Genomic DNA, 24786 nt, shown 5'->3' on the forward strand with positions numbered 1-24786 from the left:
CAGCGCTGTCTGTAGCTGGAAAATAATCCCGTGGAAAAACCTGAGTGCCCAGCCATAAGAGAATGGTTGAGAAAAGTACGGTAGAGCCACACCACGGGATATTATTCGACAGCTCCTAAAATGAACGAGTGAGAGTTTATGCACTGACTTGGAGGGAAAAAGCGAAAATACACGAACAACGACAACAAAACAAACACGACCCCATCGCTGTGGGCTCGCGTGCGCCTGCACTCTGGGAAGGTGTGGAGGGCGGTCAGCCCGCTGGGTGGCGGCAGAGGTGGCGGGGGTGGGGGGGTGGGGGGCGGTAACACCCTTGGTTCGGTCTCCCTTCTGTGCTCCTACGCCATCACGCGGTAAAGCGACGGCCGCCTGCTGTAGGTCATCATACTGAACTCTACCAGGAAACCACACCTAAAAACACTTCTGTCTGACCTCGGGTCAAACACTTTTCTGAGACCACTCACATTTATTATAATACATCATTCATACATTGCTTTAAATTCTAGTCCCACTTAATTCAATGGGATTTAATTCTAGTTAAATTCTAGTCACCATTCTCAGTTTCATACTTATTTAATCAAGGGGCAGTAATTATCTTTTCACCAAATACATCAACCTAGAATATTCCTGTTACTAGCTTACCTTGTCCCGCAAATGATGTTCTGCAGCTTCAATATTCAGTGGGTCATCAAAATTCAAAAGATCCTTAAAAAGAGAGAAACTCAAAGTAAGCAATGGAAAGAATCTGTTTTTCTGCTGTTGCACGTCTTCATTTTATGAAGCAGGCAACAGAAACCTAATCAGCAAATGACAGAACGACCCAGAGCTGAAAAAACTCCCGAGAACTAAAGTTCCTTTTGATGTAGGAGCACTGAACGTGAGATACTTTTTTCAGATGGTGATTAACGGTCCACTGAAAGAAGGCAGGGATGTGTTTACCCACGATTATCCAACGTTTGGTGAGGAAAGAGTGACCACACTAATTTCTAATGCTAGTTTTGATACTTGGGGAATGACAAACCACTCTTATTATGAGCATTTCTAAATAAAAAATCCTGTTAATTTTTCCTTAAAAATTCATTTTCTCCTTTATTTTGTGATTAACAACTCTGTCTTCTAAGTCTATGTTTCTATTCTGACTTTGCCTAGATTCTCCCTTCACCTTTAACTCACCTCCACAAGCACGGCACTCACAATCCAGTAGGAAGGACGTCTGCAACCCGACCTAACAACGTAGGATGGTGCCACTGTGGCTAGGGCTCCCTGGCCCCAGGGAACCAGCACCAGACCCTTTCCACCTTAGAAGAGCCCTGGAATGCTACTCCCCCCACCCCCAAGAATAATGACGGATTTTAGATTGAAGACCGTGTCTTTCCTTTATACTACCTAGTCCTCTTCTTAAAGGTCAGGGTAGAAACATTTGTTATGTTGAGTCACTGCTTTCCAAAGCCACTGATGGATCATTGTAAAGACAACTGTTATTTCTCCTGAGGAGCAATGTTTAATCTGGGGATTGTATTCCTGATTTGGAAATAAATATGGGTGTGACCAATATGTCACAAATACAGCCAGGAAAAATTCTAAATCTCTATGATCATTAACAGCTGGGAAATTAGTTCCAAGTCCCAGAAATAGGCAAAAATATAAAGCACGTATTATATGAGAATCCCGGTGCATATAAAGACTCACACCAGACATACAGAATTCTTCATCTTCTTTACCATGTATTTTACCTAAAATGAATATGTGAGTTGGAATAACCGTTATAGACTTCATTAGCAAGTTTGATGGGCTCTTTAGAATTTGGAAGGTTTGGAGTGCTTGGAGAGATGGGGACCCATCAGATGTGCTTCAAAAGAGAAGCAGCACAACTGCCAGGCAGGTTTTAAATCACACTCCAGCCTCTGCATCTCCAGAAGTAAAACTTCATTCACGTCAATGGAGAAGCCAAAAACAATCACAACAGAACAGCTGAGACCAGCAGAAACCTGCCCAGATGGCCCGGTACCCCTTGGGTATTGCCTTCTCCTGGAGATTACGGCAGGTCCCGAAATCAGGAGGTGTTACCGGACCACCCGGTGACATCAGCCGAGAAGGCAGGGGGGGCAGGCACTTAGGGGTCTCCTCTGGGCTCTGCTCTGCTGTCTTTCACTGGCTGAGGACGGCAGGGTGAGGGAGCAGTCCCGTCATCCTGGGGGCTGTCCAGGATGGCTCGTTTTCATGGGGGGACTTAGGTTTTACCAAAAGTAGCAGAGATTTTTTTTTTTTTTGCCCAGAGACAGATCCCTGAAGCTTATTTCTTTCAAAGCTTCTTTATGATCAAAAAGCCAAAACTCAAAGTAACGAATAATACTATATAAAACTCCAAATACCAGCTTTCCCCCTTTCCCCTTCTCCTACACCTCTTCCCGCCCTCCAGCCCCTGCCTGAGAGGTGCTGTTCTCTGAGGACAGCAAACTTCACTGATTAAGAGAATAATTCTAAGGTTCTGGGTTTGTGAAAAGCCCAAAGGTTGGTGACTACACACTCCTTCTCCCAAACCGGGCCCCTGGGAGTGAAGGAAGCTGTGGACTGGCTGCCGGTGAGAGCGGACGGTGTGAGGTGGGCCAGGCGCTCCCAGAGGGGCCTGCGTGGAGGAGACCACAGCGAGCGGAACTGGCCCACGCCGGCCCCCGGGAGCGAGGCGGCCACGACAGCAGGGCGGAAGTGGGGACGCTCTGCTCCCGCCCCTCCCAGCCCCAGGACCTCCCAGAGTGTCACTCCAAAGCCCCCTCAGTTCTTGTCTCACTGCTCCTCTGATTCACAAAAGTGCCAAAGAAAAGGGGGTTTTAGTGCGCCCACACCGCTGGTTTTGATCCCCTCATGTTATCCTTGATGCGATCTTTAAAACCAGGAGGCAGAGGAATCAAGAAAAACTTGGGATTCTGGTCAGCATACTTACAGTAAACAAAGAGTTTAATCCCCAAACAACATCCTGAAATGAGAAAGAAAGACAAAAACAAGTTTCAGGTGGGGATGGTCTCTAAGAGATGAACCAGTTAAGTCAGCATATAGTGGAAGAGGTTAGTTTTCTGCAGGAGTTATTTTAAAAGGTAAGGCCTAGGGCTTCCCTGGTGGCGCAGTGGTTGAGAGTCGCCTGCTGATGCAGGGGACGCGGGTTTGTGCCCCGGTCTGGGAAGATCCCACATGCTGCGGATCCTGTGCTCCGCAACGGGAGAGGCCACAACAGTGAGAGGCCCGCGTACCGCAAAAAAAAAAAAACAAAAAAACGTAGGGCCTAGAAAGTTAATCTCAGGCTCCCCCTTGCAACCTGGGGGACAGCATCCAGCGCAGCAGCTGTTACCAGCCATTGCTCGCTTTTTGTGCACTTGGCACAGACTGAGACCTACGAGTGGTTTTAGGTGGGACAGCGTTTGTAATCCATGCCTGACTGAGCCAAAGTGGACATGTGTGGAAAAACGTTACGAGAGAGAGAGGCAGGGAGACGGCACGTGTGATATGCCACACGGCTCTCAGAGCTTCACAAACAGGCTGACTGGAGGCCCACGGCCCTTTCAAGTTGAAAGGTGGGACCATCAGTGTCAGAGCAGCAGGACGGTCACCAGGGAAGACGGTGACTGGCTCAGAAGACCACGCCTTTGTGCTGAAGTGCAGGCTGGGAACACGGCTGCCCCTAAACCCAGTCCCAGGCGATCGCTCTTCTGGGCAGGATTGATCCCTCAGCAGACAGGCAGAGGCTACGACCGTGGGGGACCAGTTCACTACTCAGGCAAAGAAGATGGCAAAAGTCAGGTAGCTGCTTACTACTAGGTGAACACTGCCCAAAAGTCCTGACTCCTTCTGATAAAAGGTCAGGCATGGGGAGAAACTGCAGGTGCCTACGGACAGCACCATGGAAAAGCCCTGAGGCGAAGCACAGCCGGCGGCCTCACGTGGGTACCCACGACACGCACCCCCGAAACCCACTCAAGCCATGTTGGAGAAGCAACTGGGGCCACTTATTTAGTCCCTGTGGCTCCCCTTTCCACCCCCTGCCCCAGCAGAGGGGCCCCCGTGCAGCACACCTGGCTGCACCCTGCCACCCCTCCTCTGTCCAGTGTAACTCAGAGCAGACACAGAACATCCAGCCTTTCCTTCCTCCGTCTCTACCCACGCCTGGCGAGTCTCCACTGCTTAAAGGGGGAGACAACTATCAAAGACTGGGGCGAATAGCAAGACGAGGGTAGAAACAGTAAACCACCGAAGCACAAACCGTAAACGGTAAAGGGCAGAGGGGAGAGGAGATGACCCGACACCCTAATCCCCGCCCCCAACCGAAGAGAAGTGGGGGCAGAGGAGCTGAGCAGGGCCAGCGCCTGGCCAGCAGCCCCAGGCAGGCGGTGGCGGGTGGGCAGTGTGGGCCCGTCCACCCATGCAGATGGGACAGCGTGGACACTGCTGTCCTTACAGGAGGCTGGCTGCCGATGGAGGGGCATCCGGGGAGTTGTGGGCAAAGGACACGCTACCTTCAGTGTCCTCGTGGGGGCCCAGCCGGTGCCGTCAATCGAATGTTCTCTCAGTAAACTGAAACAGACACAGAAAGGCACAGCGGTCAGCAGGGAGCAGGCTCCAGTCCCGCGAGCTGCTCAGCGTGATTTCTGTCGGAACGGAGGTGCACGTCTCATGCAGTCCGTCTCTCCTCTGTGGCTCCACAGTTTCCTGTGTCGCCACAGAAGGCCTTCTCTGCCTCACGCCTGTATGGGTCCTCCAGTCTAATCGCGAGTGTTATTTTTATGTATTGTACACTCAGCAGGGGAAAAGCATGCTTAAATCAGAACATACAGAGCGCATCTGTCAATTTAACATTCAGAAAAGGATGGTGACAACAATGACAGCGGAGCTTCCTGCTTGTGTGTCAGCAGGACCCAACACTCACCCAGTGCCCCAAGACCAAAGAGGGAGGGGTCCCGTGCTACAGAGGAGAAACCAAGGCGCAGGGCAGCACCCGCCCCAGGGCACGCGCCCCCAGCTGGAGCTGCAGACTCACCCACGTGAGCACCCAGCACGTGATTTTAATAGCTGTGTAAAAAATAAAAGCAGAGGAACACAACATTCTGGAAGGTGCTCACCCCGGGTGGGAGGACCACGCTCAGGGAAGGTCACGTGGGCTCCAGGGGTACGTGATGTGAGCTGACCTAAGAGTCATTTTCATGACTGTCCTACCAACTGCAAACGCACAGCATGTACTCGCATATAAATAAGCATCCCACACTTTGAAAAGTTACCACTTACTGCCTAGTTTCCTTCTGGTGAAAAAAGGAGCCTGGCATTGTTGAATTACATCACACTGCTGCTTTCACCTGAACCTAACAGCTCCTAAGCTAACACGTCAGTGTCAGGCTTTCCAGGTCATACTTGTTACTGTTAAGAAAATTTTTGAATCAGAACACGTTCAAATTCACAAAAATCAATGACGATCAGGAGAAAACACAAATATGCAGAATTTGAATCAATGCCATAATCTTAATTGCCCATGAAGATCAGTTAGAGTAAATAAAACTAACCTACAGCTTACTTCGAGCACCAAAAAGAAAACTCCCATCATGCACCCTAATCCCATCTGCCCGGGGCACGTCCTTCCACCCTGCAGAGGCATCAGTGAGTTGTTGAGATAAAATCTCTACAACTTTTGAATAACTTTTTGGAACCAACCGCCCAATCCTGGTGCTTTATATGATCCAACGAGAGACTTCTTTACTAAGACGGGCGAAGAATTATTTCTGATCTAGCTTATCCTTTTCATTTATAGACCTTATTGCAATTTTAGCTATACCCTTGTTTACTTGTTTAGTGCCTGTCTCCCCACCAGCTGGCAGACCCCATAAAGCAGAGATCGCAAACTGCTCCCCACTGTGTCTGGGCTCAGCCAACATTAGCTGATGGAAGGCAGGCGGGCAGACTGGGCGACCAGTCAGCGCCCTCTGAGCTTCCCCGTCAACAAGCACAGACAGAGCAGGACTGCCCCTGGAGGCCAGGTGTGCCCATGTCTGGGGGCCGCAGATCTGAGCAGGGTGACACCACGGAGGTTCAGGCCCAGCCTGAGCAGATGGCAGTCCCGAGGGAGCTCAGGTGACAGCCACGTGGCCATCAGAGAGGGTACAGGCAAGGGGACAGAGGATGCCCCAGGGACTACACTGGAAACTCAGGTTCTAGGAGAACAAAAATCTGAAGTGCAACCGCCGGGTTCATGGCCCTGGTCCCTCCAATCCCACAGACATAGCACTGCTGGCCCTGAGCCAAGAGCAGGGTGTGGGCCCTTGGTGGGAGCAGGGCAAGTCTCACTAAGAGAAGCAAAAAGCACCCCTGTGACTAGACCAGACCCCATGGAGCGCCAGGCACATCATTTCCTTTATTCAGGAGATGCCATGTCCAAAACCATCGCTGGACACTGTCTAGTTTTTCACAAAGAGGTAGTCTTTGTACATAAACCTGGCACACTACTTCCCTCAGTTAAATTCCCAGAGGTGCAGCTGACAGGTCCGAGGGTATATACAAGTTAAATGTAGGCCTTATGGCTGAAGGACCAATGAAAGGTGTACAGGTACACGCACTCTCCAGTGGAACGAGGGAGCCTGTTCTCACACACCCTTTGCTTTTGTATCTGCCAGTCTGAGAAGTGGTGAGCGGCGTCCCCTTGCTTCCACGTGTCCTCTGATCACCAAGGAGACTGAGCATCAAGCAGACGCTCACCACCCGCTGTGTTTCTCCTATGAATCACCTACTTGTAGGCAATGCTCATTTTCCGGTGGATATGTCCCATCGTTTTCATATTGATTGAAAGGACTGTTTACATACAAAGGATGTAATCTTGCTGATCTTTTCTCTTTCAATTTTGTGCTTTTGTATTTTTAATTTTAATGTGGCTAAACCTATCAATGATTTTCCTTTAAAGTTTCTGTCTTTTGTAGCAGGCTACAAATTTAACCAAATTTAACTACAAATTTAGCCAAATTTACATTTAACCATCTGTTAAATTCCTATTATACTTTGCTAATAATCTGATTTCTCAGAAGACTGCAAAAGTGAGTAGAGAAATGCCCTCTCTGGACCTAATTCTGACCGGAGAAGGGGACGTGACAGGAAGTGGAGTGTGGGGAGCCCCCAGGAGAGTGAGCACAGGTGAAAAGCCTGGGGAGACAAGGCCGGACCAGAAACCACTTACAATCTGGACCTGAAGATCATAGATTTTTAAAGTTTCAATATTTAAAGGACAGATACTTAAAAGGGAGGATGACTGACTTATAAAGTGTATTTTTAACTTTTTTTTTTTTTTTTGGCGGGATCGTGGTTCCCCAACCAGGGACTGAACCTGGGTCCTTGGCAGTGAGAGCGTGGAGACCTAACCACTGGACCACCAGGGAATTCCCGTTAACTTGCTATTAAAAAATGAAGCTGATATGAAAGAACAGGGGGCTCCACATACAAACTAAAATGGGGAGATGAATCCTAGTGGTTGTCCTCGCAGGGAGGAGCGGTCACAGTGCACGTGTGGGGAGAAGAGGGTAAAAGGACAGGACACAGAGGCAGGGCCTGAGGAGGGACTAGCTCACAGTAAGAAAGCAAAGGACACACCGGAGAAACCCTGTCTGCCTGCTTTCCAGGTTCCCGCAGTCCCGAAGCTGGCAGTGGTGGGGCTGGGGCTTGGCCCGGGGGTCCAGCACCAGAGCCTCTACAAGTTAACCTCACTGCCCTACCAGAGAAAGCGCAAGACGCAGAAAAATAAAGCCCACAAGCTAAATTTACTTAAAAACGACAACAACCAACACTCTACGCAACTCCTCCAGTTCTCTACGTTAGTGACCAGCAAGCTTAGGCGGCAGGAAGTCACTGACCCCTGACCATCTGCCATTGGAAGGGTGGGGACCCAGGCACGACTGGGAAGGCTTATCCTGCTACGAAAGTGCTCCTATGCGCATCCAGACGATTTGGGAAAGAGGACATTTAAATACAAGTGCTTGGGTCTTCTGAAGCCTCCCGTCCACATCCCCCCACCCTGGATTCCATTACTCATATTCTCCCCTCTTATCTAAAATCAGCCAGACGGAGGGAAAAGGGTAAGGGCCCTCGACGGGGGCACCTGGGTGGACCGCAGAGTGCAGCCAGAAGCCTCCCTAACATCGGCCCAGCCTCAAGATCTCCTCTCGGGGGAGATACCGTGTAGAAAGCCCATCACTCACGCACGGCGCTCACAACACGGAAGACGGGAACGCAGATAAACTCACCTGAGACATATCTCGCCTGTCTCTGTGATGTTGGGGTGCCAGATCCTGGTCAGGCATCTCACTTTAGGAGGCTGCAACACAGAAGGAAGAGATCACAGGCTCTCCAGAGCCTTCCACGTACCCCGCCCAGGGCCTTGTCTCACCACTCACGTGGCTCAGCAGGCACCGGCTCCGCCACCCCCGCAGCAGTGTGTGCACACTGCATGCACCGCGCCGCTCGCACGGGTAAAGCCTGCCCGCGCCCCTAACGGGACCCCTCTGCAGGCCCCGGGGCTGCCGGCGGCTGGGCTTCTGCGTCCTCTGACCCTGCCTGGACCTAGGCTGTGCAGGAGGAGCCACGGCGCCCTCCGGGAGGAGCTCTGCAGCCTCCAGGCCCCACTGCCTACGGGAGCCCGCGGCCTCCTTGACGCTACGTAGCTGAGCTACGGCTGAAATGCTGCCCCTCACGGCGGCGCTGGCCCCCTCTGTGCGTGTCTCTGAAGGCGCTGTTGTCATTTACTTTCTTCTCGGTGCAAGTCCTAGCCCACTTTACACTTAAAGGAGGAGACAACGAACACAAGCATGGGAATGAGGCACATCAGCAGTACTCAGGGTGAAGCAAGTTTGCATAAAACTGTTCTTTTACTATTACTCTGTTTTAAAAGCAATCCATACTCACCTAAGAAAACAACAAAAAGGAAAGCTATCTGCACATCTACAGATATAGAGAATATAAAACTCTCCCCAGAAATAATCTCTAGTAACACCTGATGCACATGTTGGAGCCTCTGTTCTAGGCGACACACAGGTGCGTGTGATGCACATTCATTTTTCTTTACGGAAGTAGGGAAATGTGCTATACGTTTCTTTTCCACGTTTACTTTTGTCACCATTTCAGATGACTTTGGGCTTTTGTGCATTCCACGGTACAAACACTAGTATTTAACAAGCCAGTTCCCTATCACTGGACGCTTAGGTTGCTTCCCACTTCCACTACAAACCTGCTGGATCAACGCTGTCTTCATTCGCATCCATGAGATATGTCCCCAGGATGAAGGCCAGGAAGGGGAGGGGCTGCCAGAGAGCAGGCTGCGCACTCAGCGCCAAGTGCCCTCGCCTCCAGAGAGGCCGCGAGCCCACCCACTGCAGCGGGTGCGCCTCCTCCCCAGGCCCAGTTCCACCGCGAGGTGGCCTTGCTTTGAGGAGCTTGACAGTCGTCTCACAGAATCTCACCAGACAGCTCATCTCACAGATACGAAGCCTTCGTCATCAAATTTTTATCTTTGATACCAATCTAGAAAATCTTTCACCATCCAGATCTCCTCCTGTACTATTTCTAGTACTCTAATAGTTTCAGCTCCTTATTTGTATAAAACAAACATATTTTTCAGTACCCTCGTAAGTTTTCTTCCTGATTTCAAAACACCATGACATCAGAATGTCAAATATGTCATGTCACCTAGACTCCCCAAAATGATTAATCCAACCATGCAGATGTAGGCGTCTGAGGATTACAGAATTTAGGTTCACAGTGAGCTGAGATCAACTGAATACGCTCATTTGCTTTCCTGCAAGTAAACAGGAATGCATTCGACAGAAGGAATGCTAGCACAGCCTGCACTTTCAGCAGGGCCTTCAGGCTGAAGAGGGAAGGTCAGCGTCACTGGCGCTGTACATATTGGTAAATCTCTCTAATGAACACTGAACGCAGGTAACCTACTAGGTAGAGCGCATCACCAACTCAGGATCTGAAGGGACTGAAGGCTCACCCCCTCCCTCCTCTGAGGCCCCAACACACAGTCACCCCGCCGAGTGTCCACGCGGCTCCAAGGGTCCGACTGCACTTGCCCCTCTCCTCCTTGTCCCTTCACACCGTCCACAGTTAGATGTTGGTGCAGCCGCCCCCCCGGCCAATGGCCCTCGTAACAGCGGTACCCCACAAAGAGAGCAAACCTCTGCACCAGAACTGTGGTCCTGGATTCTGACACACACTTTCTAAACTGAACCATTCTTGTAGACCCTTACCGCCCCCAAAGCAAGACCAAGAAATACCAGCTCCACCTCCTACCTCAGTGGTGGCATGACCAGCCATCCCATCACACAGCTAAGGGTTTAGTATATGACAAAGACTGCAGTGCAAATCAATGGGAAAGCAGGGATTCTTCAGTGGACAACTGGCTAACCATTCGGAAAAGCACAGTTAGATATTCACTTAGAGCTTTATTCCACATAAACGACACAGAACTCTAAGAGGACTAGAAGAAAACGTGGATGAGTTATCTTGGGGTCTGAAGGCCTGTTTTAAGCATTTCACAACATGAAAAATTCAAGAAGGAAAAGTAGATTTGACTGCAGTGGTGAAAAAAAAAACCACAAACTTTTATAGAACAACAAAAAAAATGAAAAACAGGAAAATGTTTACAGCACAGCTAAGTAAACTAAGAAAAAGTTTCATATAATTTCTATATAAGAACTCTTATAATAAAAAAAAAAATACCTCAAAGGAAAAAAAGGGCTAAGCACATAACAACAGCTCATAAAAGACATAAAGAGCTAATAAGTAGGAAAAAAATTTAGCATCCTACTTATTTAAGAAATGAAAATTCAAATGACATTTAGATACCACTTATTTCCTCCCAAAATAGCAAAAAGAAAAAAAATAATGAAAATATCCCACGTTGGTAAGGGTTTAGGAAAAAGGGAATTTTCAAACACTGATGGTGGGGATGTCAACTGGAAAAACTCTCTGGAGGGTAACTGGATAGTACTGATAAAAAGCCTTAAAATTAGCATCAGTTACTCAGTACCTGTAATTCCACTTCTAAGAATTTATCCAAAGACAGCGGCAGGCATGCACAAGCTGCTGTCTAGGACATGTATCACAGCACTGCTTATTCCAGGGGTCAGTAAACTACAGCCTATGGACCAAATAAGGCCAGGCCTGTTTTCACGTGGTCTATAATCTAAGCATGGCCTTTACAGTTTTAAAAGGTTGTTTTAAAAAAAGAATATACGACAGAGACCATATATGGTCCACAAGGCCTAAAATATTTACTATTTTGCCCCTTACATAAAGTCTGGTTCACATAATCAAAATATTGGTCAGCCAGTGATCGACTATAAAGGATTAGTTTAAAACCATGATACATCATACAATTAAGTGTTCTTACTAATGATGATGTCGTCATATATTAAGTGACGTGACAACATACGTTCTCACGCTATGATGACATACTGTCCTATCTACGATGTTACCAAGCTACGTGCAGCGTGACCCCACTCGTCTGTGTGATTATACATTGTGCATACCATACATCAAAAAGTTAACGGTGATCATCTCTGGATGGAGAGATAACAGGTGACTAACATTCTACTTTTGCATAGTGGTATTTTCTCAATTTTCCACAGAGTATAATAAATTACATAAAAAGAAGAGGGGTGACTGGGTATTCAAGTGTTACTTGTGGTACCTCCGGTTCTCCTCCTTCTGGAAACGTGGCAGGGCAGCCCTTCCTGACCCCTCTCAGGGCTGGTCACGGTCACATTACTCGATTTGGTTGCATCACATAACCTCACTTCCAGGGGGAGAGAAAAGCCGCATTCCTTTCTCCTGCTTCAGCACACGGTTTCCTCTGACCACTCACAGCAAAATGCCATGGGAGCGTCGTGAGGCCTGGGACATCACAGCCAAGCTGCCATCTGCACTCAGGCCTCCTCCGGGCATCCCCATCACATTGGTTCGTCACTGTTTCTGTGTCCAGAGACTGAGCTTCTTCAAAGGCCGCTCGACTCTCATCTCCAGCCTACAGTGTCTGACACAGAACCCAGCGCATTTTAGGAGCTCATTAAACGCCAGTCAATCATTGCAGCCTATTTCTAGGACTGAGAGAGATTACGAGGCAGCTGGAGACTGCGAGATAAAGTTCAGGGAAAAAAGGACAAAGATCCCGAGGAAATCTGCCTTTCAGCTGCTGGGGCGGAGGGGTGTGGGGGTGAGGGGGCACCAAACAGGTGTATTCTTTCTGTTCTAAAAAAGTTTATGCTAAAATAATGATCTACTTTACTGCTTAAAAGGTTTTCATTCACAACCTTAATAACTGACCTTAATTATAGGAACTATAAGTGTTAGGGGTTAAAAACAAATTCCTCATGAAGTACAGAAATCATGTAAATTACGGCATTAGAGCAAATGAATCCTGAGAAAGCTCCGCAAAGCCCTTTCAGGCTGACTTGCTAAAAACTGGCTGTATCTCCTCATCCAGATGAAACATGAATTCCTTCAAGTCTGCCCTCATAATCTCTACCCATTTGCCTGTAACCTTTCATATGCTGGTTTAATCTGCAACACCATAAACTTGTTGGGGGGCAGAGAGCATGCCAAGCACTGGATGTCTGGTGTGGCAGCCCCCGCCCAGCACTGGAAATACAGTGAGATTAAGACACCTCCAGACTCCTCCTTCAGGGAGCAGATGGTCTAGTGAAGAAAGACGCTAAGAAGAATTCTGTAGATAAAGCTTAACCGCAGAAAAGGTGAACAGAGCTACCTCTGTATCACTGAAGAACTTTACCTCACGCACCCTGGAGGCAGGGCAGCCCTGTGCACCCTGCGTGAGCTTGTGACCCTCACTGGCCTGCTGGTAAGGCAGCTGCACCACCTCTGCCTGGATGAGAGGCAGAGAGGCCCTCACGGCAGCAGGGTGGCGTCTGGACACAGCCCCGAGGGCCTGGCCTCCCAGGGCTTCCTGGCTGGAGAACATGGGTCTCCTTCCCGATGAAACAGGACTAGCCCATCATTTAGAAATTTTCCAAAGGAGACAGAAACTAAAACCTAGAAATGTAAGGTCTTTATATGCCACCAGTTAATACAGGAAAAGTGTCTTGGAGGCTCAGTGGCTTTCTATCCTCTGTTTATTTCATTTCCTACTCCTCTGCTTCTTAAATGGGGAGTATGACAAACATTTTCTCACTACCAAGCGGCCACCAGGTGCGGTGGGAAGGACACACATTAGGAAGCCGGGCAGCTCTGGACAAGAATCAGCTTTGGCAGTTGAGCCACCTAGACCGGCAAAGCCAACAAGTTCTTAACTTTACCTTTCTGAGCCCTAACTTCCTGATGGGAAAGATATGAACATTAATGTCACCGAGAGAACTACTGGAGAGTGACATAAGGTAAAACTGAGTGGAGGCACCTGACACACAGAAGCCCTCGACAAACTCTGTTCCTTCCTTGACGTTTCTGAGGTTTTGCTTTCTCCTCACTTGGAAAAAGACACTCTGCCACTAAATGATGCCAGTGCACCCGAACCACGGTTCTCAGCCCCGCCAAATTCACTGCTTTTCTGAAGACTGTCACAAACTCACCGCCCTTTAATTTTAACATTCTCTAGGTGAGTAACCCACGGATATGGCATATGTCCAGAAGGTTAGAGAGTCTAGAGTTTTAAGTACCGCACGTCGGGCTGTTTCCAGAAACCATTAAAACAGCCCCAAATCCTTAATATGTGCGCACTTAAACCAAGTTCTCAAACTGCTCTCACCTGAGGGAGTGCAGTGCTCTGTCAGGCCAGGTTCCCCTGTTGGTGATCAGGGAAATAGGGGAAGTCTCAGCGGGTGGCTGGTTGGCTGGATTGACAAAGACCTGAAATGCATATTTTCCTGTCTTCACTTAAAAATTAAATTTGTTTTTTGTTTTTCTTGGACTGCTAACTCTTCCATCCTCATAAATTACATTTCCAAAAGAACTTTTAATACAGTAGCCCAGTAAAGATCAATTTCCATAGATAAAAGTTTGGCTTTAAACAAACAAGTGTTAGAGCCACTGAACTAGACTTGGGCGGTGGAGATGGGCCGAGGTCGCGGGGAGCAGGTGATTCCCCCTGTCAGAAAAGGAGGGAGCAGTTACTGCAGGGAAAGCAACGGGACACACGCTGTGCCCAATTCCCACAGCCTCAGGTTAACAGGAGACTGAACTTTACCATCAGATTTTTCTTTCCTAGTCGACAGGCCAGAGAAGGCTGAGGAACATCACGGGGGGAAAGATGTATATCACATCGGCAGAGCTGGCCACGTGCCAACCTCGGCAGCTCAGGGATGGAGAGGGCCCGCGTACCACGCCCACTCCGGCGCCCGACTCAGGGGTGTGCGGTGCTGTTCCGAACCTTCAATGATTTCTCACAGCCACAGTGAAAATGCCCCCAAAACCCCAAATCTGAGTTTTCTCACCTCTCCACTATTCCCCAAGCCTGATTCTTCATTCAAGTAGACCTGGTCAACTTGACCTGTACACAGGTTGCCAGTTCTCATTTCCATACCCACTGACACAGTTGCAGAGACGTCCTCGTCACCTAGAACACCCGCCCCAGTTGTGCATGAGCCAACCCGAGACAGGACGACTCCAATTCTAGTTCTCCTCAGAAGCTTAACTGGCCCCGACCACTTTCCAAAAGGGACCCTCTCTCTTCCTTCTCTGAATTCCTCTAAAGCATTCTCCTATTATTAACCAATATCACTGTCTGCTACTTACCACTTTTATCATTTTATGATAACTTCCTACACTTTCTCTCACCTTCCTAATGGGTCGGCATGTTCCTTAAAAGCAAAGACAGATGTGACAGCACTTGGCACGGTTATTACTGGGAGGGTCCTGAAGGGATCAACACGTAGCTAGGGGTGTAAATCACTCATAATTTGAAACTACAGGTCATTGTTCTTTTCCAAAATTCTAAAACGCACATTTTATACACTTCTGGAATTGTGCTGTTATACCATAAACAGAACTACAGTTTAAACTAAAATGCTCTTTTCTCCAGTGCCAGAATCTAACAAGGCTTGCGTGAACTACCCAGGCAGCCCCTGCGGAGGCGCCAGCCTCGGGGGGGTAATTCCAGCCCTGGCAGAGCTGCGCCCCAGCACACACCGGCACACGGGACTCGCAAGCACTTGCTGAGAAAGGGAGCCTCTCCGCTAACACTCTCAAGAATGCTGATGAGGGGCATTAACCACACAAGTGTCAGCCATCTCGTGCTCAGTCCCAGGACTGGGTGGGCTGCACTCGGACACAACGCGGGGGGACTGCCGGGCCCGGTGACGGCCACCCGCCACAAGAAGGGGGAACAGCGGCTCAAGCGCGGGCTACTCACCACCATGTTGTATGCATCAGGAACTTCAGTTTCAAACTGAAATTTTCCACCCTGGTAGTAACCCTCATCTATCAAAAAACACAAAACAAAACAAAAAAATCCTTTAAATTAAAAAAAAAAAGGAAACAAAAGGCAAACACTATGTTAGCATATGGCAAATACAGAGAATTAAGAGTTGAAAAAGAGGACTGCAGGGCTCCTTTGTTACTCCACCAGCCTCACCCCTGACCTGACGGTTACAAGTCAGCCCACACTGACTGGCGCCTGCAGCGCTCTCCTCACTGGCCACGCGCCCTCGGGGAAAAGGGAGGCCTCCCCTGGGAGACTGGCCCCCTCCCTGCGCTCAGCCCCTCGGTCCCGGCCCGCGGCACCCAGTGCCTCCCCTCAATGACACGTGACCACCTTGCTTCAGCGCTCGGTCACCTGTGTGCCGCTGGTCTCCCCACGAGAATCAGCTCCACGGGGGAGGCAGGCTTGTGCTGACTGCTTTTCCCCGGTGCCCGGCATGTGGCTTCCAGTCACTCGGCAAACACTGACTGAGCATGGACCCTCTGCCAGGCCCTGCTCCAGACCCTGGCCGGGGACACGGCAGTGAACCAGCCAGACAAAATCACCGTCTCAGCGACTGTGCCCGGTCACCACTCGTGGGCTGGCTGGCCGAGCGCTTGGTACAGCCTTCAGAACAGAGCAGGCCCTCTGGAAAGGGGCTGGAGGGTACGCAGAAGAATGTCCAGGGTCAGAGCGGCACCGCCGTGTCCCCCCCGCCGCCCCAGGTCTGCAGACCCCACAGCTCAGTCCCAACTCCCTCGCTGCGCCGCCCACCTCTCTGCCTCTCCTGGAGTCCGCCGGCGGTGGGCTCGGCTGAGTTGCAAGCGCTGCTGGTGTGGCTGCCAACAGAGGGCGCTCCAGCACGAATGCCCCCCACAGGAGTTAAATTACTCTGAACTTCACAATTTGATAAAATTACCACCGTCTTTAAAACGAATGTTCAACTTCCTCTAAAATATTATCATCGTGAACAAATCAGCAATATTACATTTTATCACTTCCCTCAGCTTTTTATATAAAATGAACATTTAATAGGAAGTTGTTGGTCTCAAACCAGCCACTAAAAAACCATTTTTCTTCTTTAAGGGCGTTGAGATTGTGTCAACATTTATGTCTGTCCCGCAGTTAGAACTCGCCTTATCTCGCTGTGTTACACAGGGAGCCCTCTGTGCCCTGGAGCCTACTCCCTCCTTCCTGCCAGGAACCATACGCTAGTGTCTTCCAGCCAGGGTACGGGTACTGCGGGGAGGACACACTGTCCACGGGGTATGTGGGCACTGACAGCTTTAACAGAATCCACTTCTAGATGGCCAGTGTCCACGAGTGCCCTATCATGAAATCAATCTGCCCAACAGTACTTGTGAGGCCAAGGAGTCATGCCAGCTGCCCCTTCCCACCTCCCCTTTCACTGTCTTTCTCCCACTTGTAACAGAAGGCCTCCTGCTCATCTAGCCTCTCCCTGTGATGCACTGCACCAAGGTGTGATGCACTGGTCACAGTAAAGCTCCTTGAATCGAGGCACTATGCAGGGTTGTGCCTTTCCCTATCTTACACCCATTTCTGTAAAGGGCAAAGCATGGCGTTAAAGATAAGATGTCCCAGTTCAAGTTGGAATGTCTTGAAGTTAGACACACGTGGAGCCTGATGGCAGGGATGATTAGATTTCATTTAGTAATGTCAATCACGGGACTACTGGAAAAGAATGCCTCACCCCCATGAGAAGCAAGCGAAGAGGGTGCCAAGAAGCAAGAGGCCCGTGCCTTCCCCCGCGCGGTGCCAGCCCCGCACCTCACCTCTCCACTAGGGGTTAAACTCGGAAGTCAGGCAGCTGTTGGAGACACATCTTAATTTAGAGGCTTCGCCAGAGAGAGAGTCTTGGCAGTTAGAACTGGTCCTGCCTACTGATGCACACGGCAGAAATTTCTGATACGCTGAATGAGCTAAATCTGCAGCCACGAGTCTTTGTAAACCCTAAGTGTTTAATATATATTGGTAGGGGTGAGATGACATTAATATCACAGTTTTCTCAATGCTTTCTGAATATTTCAGGTAACATGAGAGGCCGTCAAGTGAAGAATGATGGGTATGATTAGCGGTCGGTTGGCAGGTCTTAGGAAAGTGGTTTTGGTGCGCACCTCGGAAAATGCAACACAAAGGGATCCTAATGACTGGGTTTGTAAAGCCATTTCCAGCCAGGTGGTTCCCAACTCTTTGCTTTCAACAAAATAGAAGAAGGAACCTAATCTAGTAATCAGCTGAAAGACCACAGTAAAATACCTTGTATGATTTTTGGCCCCTAACTTTGAAGTCCAGGGACACAAAGACGTAGTGACAACAAACACCTTCCGTGCCTGCCTACTTATTTATATGAACAAGCAGTTCTCAGTGTCTATACCTACAAAGACAAAAGGAAGGAATAAAACTGATATTGACCCCTTCTTTCTGGCATTAAGTAACATCGTTCACAAGCACATCAACTAAATCAGAAAAATGCTAAGAGCAGCCTCTCGCTCTCAGATACATCTCCGATGAAACGCTATTGTGTTTAGTAACCATCACTATTTATCCAACAAACATTTGGTGAGTGTTACTATGTGTCAGGCACTGTTCTAGGCACCACCAGCAAGAGACCTTCCTGCCCTCATGAAGCTTACATTCTAGTGGGAAGAAACAAAGTAAGTAAGTTAATCATATAACAGAAAGTGAAAAAGGGCTGAGGGGCCAGGAGGTGGGAGGAGCTGCAATTTTAAATAGGGAGGTCTGAGAGTGAAGGCTGGAAAACGGAGGGTATCCGGGAGAAGAACACTCCAGGTATGGAAGAGTGGTGAGAGACCCATGAGAGCGCCTGATGCATTCAGGGCACATGCAGAGGCCAGAAGGTGAGGCAAGGGAAGGGGAAGCTGCGGCTGCGGAGGTAGCAGGCCTGGCCTCGCAGGCCACTGCTAAGTGCACTGGCTCTTATTCAGCAAGGCAGGGAGCCACAAGAGGGGCCTGAGCAGAGGAGGGGCAGGACCACAGAAACATCATGCTGGTTAGGAGCAGGGTAGGAGCAGCTGGAGTAGAGATACTCTGATGGTAGCAACACCAGGATTTGCTGGCAGATTAGGGGTGGGGTGGGGAAGAAAGGAGTCGAAGCGCTGCGCTGTTTGACCCTGCAATGGAGAAGGGCAGAGCCGTCACCTCGAAGATAAAAAGACTGCAGAGGGCACAGGTGCGCCAAGTCCAACATCAGATTTGAGATTAATTTGAGATTTCATGTCAACAACCAAGCGGAGACACTGACCGCAGCTGGCAGATCTTTCTGGACAGATCTTTCTGGAGTGTAGGGGAGAGGTCAGGGCTGCATGCGAGGTTTGGGAGCTGTGTATAAGAGCATCCAGATTTCATGAGCTGGCGAGGTCCCCAAGGGCCTGACTATGGAGGTCCAAGGACAGTACAAAGCCTTGAGGCATCCCCGACTTGGGTCAGGAGACGGGACAGGAGGGGCAGTGGCAGCAACAGAAGAAAACCAGGAGCCAGGAGCTGGTACAAACAACAACTGTAACAATCGTTCAAAAGAAGATGCTCAACACCCAGGAGTCTCACAGTGATAGGAACTTCTTAAATAAATATAAATATATAGTTACAAAACAGTATGACAGGGTGAAAAAATTCTTATAGGCAGAGGAATGTTTGTATTAGGATAAAATTCTGTGAGACGAGTGAAATAAAAATATATGAGTGCAAGGAGAAAAGGCAGCCACGAACATTTTCCAACCATTAAAGTGGAGCCTGTTCATATACTTATGTTTTTTTTTAATGCATGATGGTGGGTGTAGCCATGGTATTTAGATTCTACTGGAAACATTTTAAAGAGTAAAATAATACTTTCCCCTTTAAATGTCAATATTTACAGCACACTGGAAATTACACTCTATGCAAATTTTAAACTTAAGGGCAGGAAAAACACAATTCCTGCCAAGATAACCTTGTAGATCAGGGGTCGGCAAACTCTCTGAAAAGGGCCAGGCGCTACGTACCTGGGGCTTTGGGCTACAGGTCTCTGTCATGTACTGTTTTGTTTTATTTTTTATCTTTTTAAATAGCCCTTTGAAAATGTAGAAACCATTCTCGGCTCGAGGGCTGCACAACTGGCCCGGGATGGGCTTTGGCTCACAGGCCTGGCTTGCCCACACTCAGGTGAAAATATAGCAAAAGAAAACCGCGGCGCCAAGCTGAGCGACACTGAGCGCCCGTGCAGCGGGCTCACTGAAGAGGGAGAGCCTGTGGGGCGGGCGTTACGGAAGACCTGAAGACAAGCACCGCCAGCAGCACAGCAACAAGCACGCTGACACGTGGAGCGTGGACCACGCGCAGCCGCCGGAAGCTCTGCTCACGTACCCAGTCCGCCACACTGCGGCTGCTTTAAAGGAGCCACTGAGGCACATGGACTGAGTACCAGCTGCTCCACAGCTGGCAGGCCGCTTCACATCAGGCGGTGTCACAGGGACCTGGGGATGAGCGGGTCAAGGGAAAGGAGACAGAGTGGGGGTGGGGGGGCGCGAGGGGAGCAGAGAGAGGAAGGCCGCTGGGAGCAGAGGAGGAGCCAGGCCGGGCGGAGCTGCAGACAGACCCCGAGTCAGCTGTGAGAGAGGGGTGCTGAGATTCAGAGGAAACTGCGAACATGAGGAAAGAAATGGAGAAGACATTTTAGATGTAGTAAACAGAATATCAAGAGCTAAAAAACATAATATCTGAAACGAACACTTCACTGGATGAGCCTCAGAGTCAATCAAGCGCTGCAGGGATTTGCCTGGCGTCCCGTGGTTAGCACTCGGCACTCTCACTGCCAAGGGCACAGGTTCAATCCCTGGTCAGGAAACTAAGATTCCACAAGCCGTGCAGTGTGGCCAAAAACAAAACAAACAAAACTCAGCAGAAATAGAAACGATCCACAGTGAGGCACAGAGAGAAAAGTGAACAAAACCTTCTGACCCCAATGGAAGTCTAGTTTATATGTATAGGGAATATACAGGTAAGCGATATATATTTTGGGGGGGCTTCCCTGGTGGCGCAGTGGTTGAGAGTCCGCCTGCCGATGCAGGGGACACGGGTTCGTGCCCCGGTCCGGGAAGATCCCACATGCCGTGGAGCAGCTGGGCACGTGAGCCATGGCCACTGAGCGTGCGCGTCTGGAGCCTGTGCTCTGCAACGGGAGAGGCCACAACAGTGAGAGGCACGCGTACCGCAAAAAAAAAAAAAAAAAAAAAAAAGAGATATCTTTTTTAAAGTTTTACTTGGGGATATGCATACTTTTTAAATATTTATTTTATTTATTTATTTATTTTATTTTTTTTTTGGCTGTGTCGGGTGTTAGTTGCGTGTGGGCTCTTCGTTGTGGCGCTCGGGCTTCTCTCTAGTTCCGGCGTGCAGGTTTTCTCTTCTCCAGCTGTGGCACACGGGCTCCAGAGCACGTGGGCTCTGTAGTTTGTGGCACACAGGCTCTCTAGTTGAAGTGCTTGAGCTCAGCAGTTGTGGCATGGGGGCTTAGATGCCCCGCAGTATGTGGGATCTTAGTTCCCGGACCAGGGATCGAACCCGCTTCCCTGCATTGGAAGGTGGATTCTTTACCACTGGACCACCAGAGAAGTCCCTAGGTAAGAGATATTAACATTCGTATATCTAACTGGAGTCCCATAAAGGGGTTATAGATAAAATATTGAAAGAAACGTTGGTCAGTTATTTCTATATATGCTTTTTTCTTTTCTTTTTTTTTTTGCCGTACGCGGGCCTCTCACTGTTGTGGCCTCTCCCGTTGTGGAGCACAGGCTCCGGACGCGCAGGCTCAGCGGCCACGGCTCACGGGCTCAGCCACTCCACAGCATGTGGGATCTTCTCGAACCGGGGCACGAACCCGTGTCCCCTGCATCAGCAGGTGGACTCTCAACCACTGCGCCACCAGGGAAGCCCCGGTCAGTTATTTCTAAATTTGATGAAAACTGTAACTCACAGATCCAAAAAGGTCAATAAACCCCAAGTGAGATAAACAGAAAGAAAACCACATCAAAGCACATCATAATAAAACTGCTAAAAACTGTGACAAAGAGAGAACATTAAAAACACCCAGAGAATAAAATGCATATCACATAAAATGAAACAAAGAATCACCACTAACTTCTTTTTTTTTTTTTTTTTTTTTTTGCGGTACATGGGCCTCTCAGTGCTGTGGCTTCTCCCGTTGCGGAACACAGGCTCCAGACGCGCAGGCTCAGTGGCCATGGCTCACGGGCCCAGCCGCTCCGCGGCATGTGGGATCTTCCCGGACCGGGGCACGAACCCGTGTCCCCTGCATCGGCAGGCGGACTCTCAACCACTGTGCCACCAGGGAAGCCCACCACTAACTTCTTATAAGAAAAAAAAATGTCAGAAGGCAGTAGAATGATATCCTTAAAATGCTGAAATTGTCAACTTAAGAATTCAACATTCAGCAAAGCTGGCAGAATTCATCATTCAGCAAATCTGCACTACAAAAAAAAAATCCAAGGACGTTCTTCAGGCAGAAGAAAAATAACAGATGGGACCTCAGATCTACAAAAAGGAATGAACGCTGTTAAGTGGTAAATATGTTGATAAATATATGAAGAAAATATAATTATCTAAAACAAAAGTAGTAACGTATTGTGGGTTATAACAAATGTACAGTAAATGAGACTACGTGATAAAGGCTCGGATGGGAAGTGGAAGCAGAGCAACATAAGCCTAAGCTTCCTCCTTCAGAACTAAAGAAAGACGAGCAAATTAAACTGAAGACGAGCAAATACGAGAAACCAAAAAATATATTCGAGGAAAATCAATGAAACCGAAAACTGGTTCCTTGCAGAGACCAATAAAATTGATAACCTCTAGCTAACCTGATCAAGAATACAGAAAACGGACATTTTCAATGGCAGGAATTAAAGGGGATTATCAACACAGACTCTACAGAACTTAAAAGGGTCAGAAGATGTTAAGAGCAACCTTATACCAATAAATGTGAAAATGTCAATGGTATGAACAAATTCTTTGAAACATACAAATCACCAAAGCTCACTCAAAAATAAGAAGCCCAAGTTAACCCCTATCTAAGAAATTTTATTCATACAGTACTTAAACTCTTACCACAAAAACAAAACAATAAAATACTAGACCTAGGTGGCTTTACTGGCGAATTCTATCATTTAATAAAGAATAGTAATTCTACATAAAACTCTTCCAGGAAACAGAAGGGAACACTTCCCCATTCATCCCAGGAAGAGTAAGTAGGGGAGGGGAAGGAAAGAAACTAGAGCCTTATCTTGCACCATATGCAAAAATTAACTCAAAATGGCTCACAGACCTAACTTTAAAACCTAAAGCTATAAAACTCCTTAAAAAAAAAAAAAGGAAATCTTTGCATTTCTTAGGACACAAAAAGCACTGTATTAGTTTTGTATTGGTTGCTGTAATAAATTACCACAAACGTAGCAGCTTAAACAATAAAAAATTACTATCTTTTGTAGGTCATTTGTCCAAAATGAATCTCACTGGGCTAACATAAGAGCTGGCAGGGCTGCATTTCTTTCTGGTGGCTCTAGGAAAAATCCACTTCCTTCACTTTCCAGCTTTAAGCAGCCACCTGTACTCCTTCCTCCACCTTCAAAGTCACTGGTGGCCAGTGGAAATCGTAACACATGCACCAACATGGATGACTCTCACAAGCACTGTGCTCAGTGCAAGAAGCCATGGACAAAATGCTACACACTGGCTGGGGCCATTTACATGACATTCCGGAAAAGGTAAAGCAACAGGGCAGAAATCAGATCAATGATTGCCAGGGGCTGGGGGTGGGGAGAGGAAACTGACTACAAAGGGGCCCAACTTTTGAGCTGATGGAAACATTTTATGTGTATCTTGATTGTGTTGGTGTCTACACAACTGTATGTGTCTGTCAAAATGTAGAGAACAGTACACCTAAGAACAGTGGCTCTACTGTCTGTAAATTATACCTTACTAAACATGATTTTTAAAAAAGATACAGGTAAATCCTGCTACATAAAAGGCACCATCAGGTGGTCCAGGAAAATGAAGGGGCGCTGGCGATTTTACAATGCCAAAAAGCTCAACATTTAAACAGCACGTCATTTTAAAATATTTTATATAATTATACACATTTTTACTGGTAACCATAAGAATATATATTTAACCATGGTAACGAATGGCTTCTAAAACAGTACGTCAGACATTTAATTGCACACCCACTCCTAGAAACCTGAGCATCCCAAGAGAGAATTTGCCTCAGTTTTACGTGCGAGGCAGAGGGCAGAAATCAGTATACATCGGACAATCAGAAAACAGTATATATCGGACAACATGTCACCTACTCAGCAGTAAGCAGAGACATATTGCATCAACACAGTTCTTGCAAGCAGCAAGGAAAAGAGCAGTGAATGTTTCCTTAACAAAAGTTAGCTGATGTGAAGGCAGATAACCGACTGTCTCAAGAGCAATCACCACGTATCTATTATATATGAAGGGGGGAGAACTGCCACCTGCATTTCCAGGATGATTTGAAAGAAAAGACTCCATCAGGGAAAAGTCTGTCCCTCATGATGGGTATCCCTATAAAGCTAAAATCACCCTAGAAAGCACCAGGGCTGAGAGCACACATTCTGTGTCGAAACCGCGACACATTAACAGTAAGCTACACACACACTACTGTGAGACTGGGGTGGTGGTCAAGCCAAAGGCCTGCTTCAGTGCTCTGACCCATTTCCGCATCTTTTAACACGTCCATGATTATTTAAGTGTTGTTCCAAATGTTCATGTGTGGAACCAAACCTGTGTTTCAGGCTTACTAACCGTATTTCTTTGCTCAGAAACTGGGAATCTTACTTTATTTCATACTAAGAAATTTTTCCTTCTATAACTCCAAAGCTCTGAAACAAAGCTTAGAATAACTAAGAACCAAACATAATGGGGATAACAGATAAAACAATTTAAATTTCATGACTCAGTGTAAGGCGCACTTTTATTATCATGCTCATCAGTTAGGGAGTTTTTATAAATTAAATGTTAAAATTAAGAAAACATGACAAATCTAATAACCAACACATTTAAAAACATACTTACGTGAATATACACATAAATATACAAGATTTACAATGTAGCTATAGAATTCCCCAATCAGAATTTTTAATATATGTAACAATAATAAAAAGGATGTTATTAACCATTAAAAAACCCACTTCCCTGGTGGCACAGTGGTTAAGAATCCGCCTGTCAATGCAGGGGAAACAGGTTCGATCCCTGGTTGGGCAAGATCCCACATGCCACGGAGCAACTAAGCCCGTGTGCCACAACTA

General features: G+C 47.9%; 1 protein-coding gene across 4 annotated transcripts in view; it reads right to left on the minus strand.

Annotated features, from left to right (window-relative positions):
• UBE2F (ubiquitin conjugating enzyme E2 F (putative)) overlaps window positions 1-24786 on the minus strand; it is a 51866-nt gene that overhangs the window by 3291 nt on the left and 23789 nt on the right. For all 4 annotated transcript variants that reach the window (XM_019923490.3, XM_004328349.4, XM_019923488.3 and 1 more), the window contains 5 exons: window positions 15380-15447; window positions 8262-8332; window positions 4506-4563; window positions 2942-2974; window positions 643-705 (listed from right to left, as the gene is read on the minus strand). In XM_019923490.3, the coding sequence (XP_019779049.1) occupies window positions 643-705; window positions 2942-2974; window positions 4506-4563; window positions 8262-8332; window positions 15380-15447 (293 nt within the window). The remainder of the gene's footprint in view (window positions 1-642; window positions 706-2941; window positions 2975-4505; window positions 4564-8261; window positions 8333-15379; window positions 15448-24786) is intronic.

The sequence above is a fragment of the Tursiops truncatus genome, chromosome 7 (genome assembly GCF_011762595.2).
Source record: "Tursiops truncatus isolate mTurTru1 chromosome 7, mTurTru1.mat.Y, whole genome shotgun sequence".
In the NCBI taxonomy this organism is placed as follows: Eukaryota; Metazoa; Chordata; class Mammalia; order Artiodactyla; family Delphinidae; genus Tursiops; species Tursiops truncatus.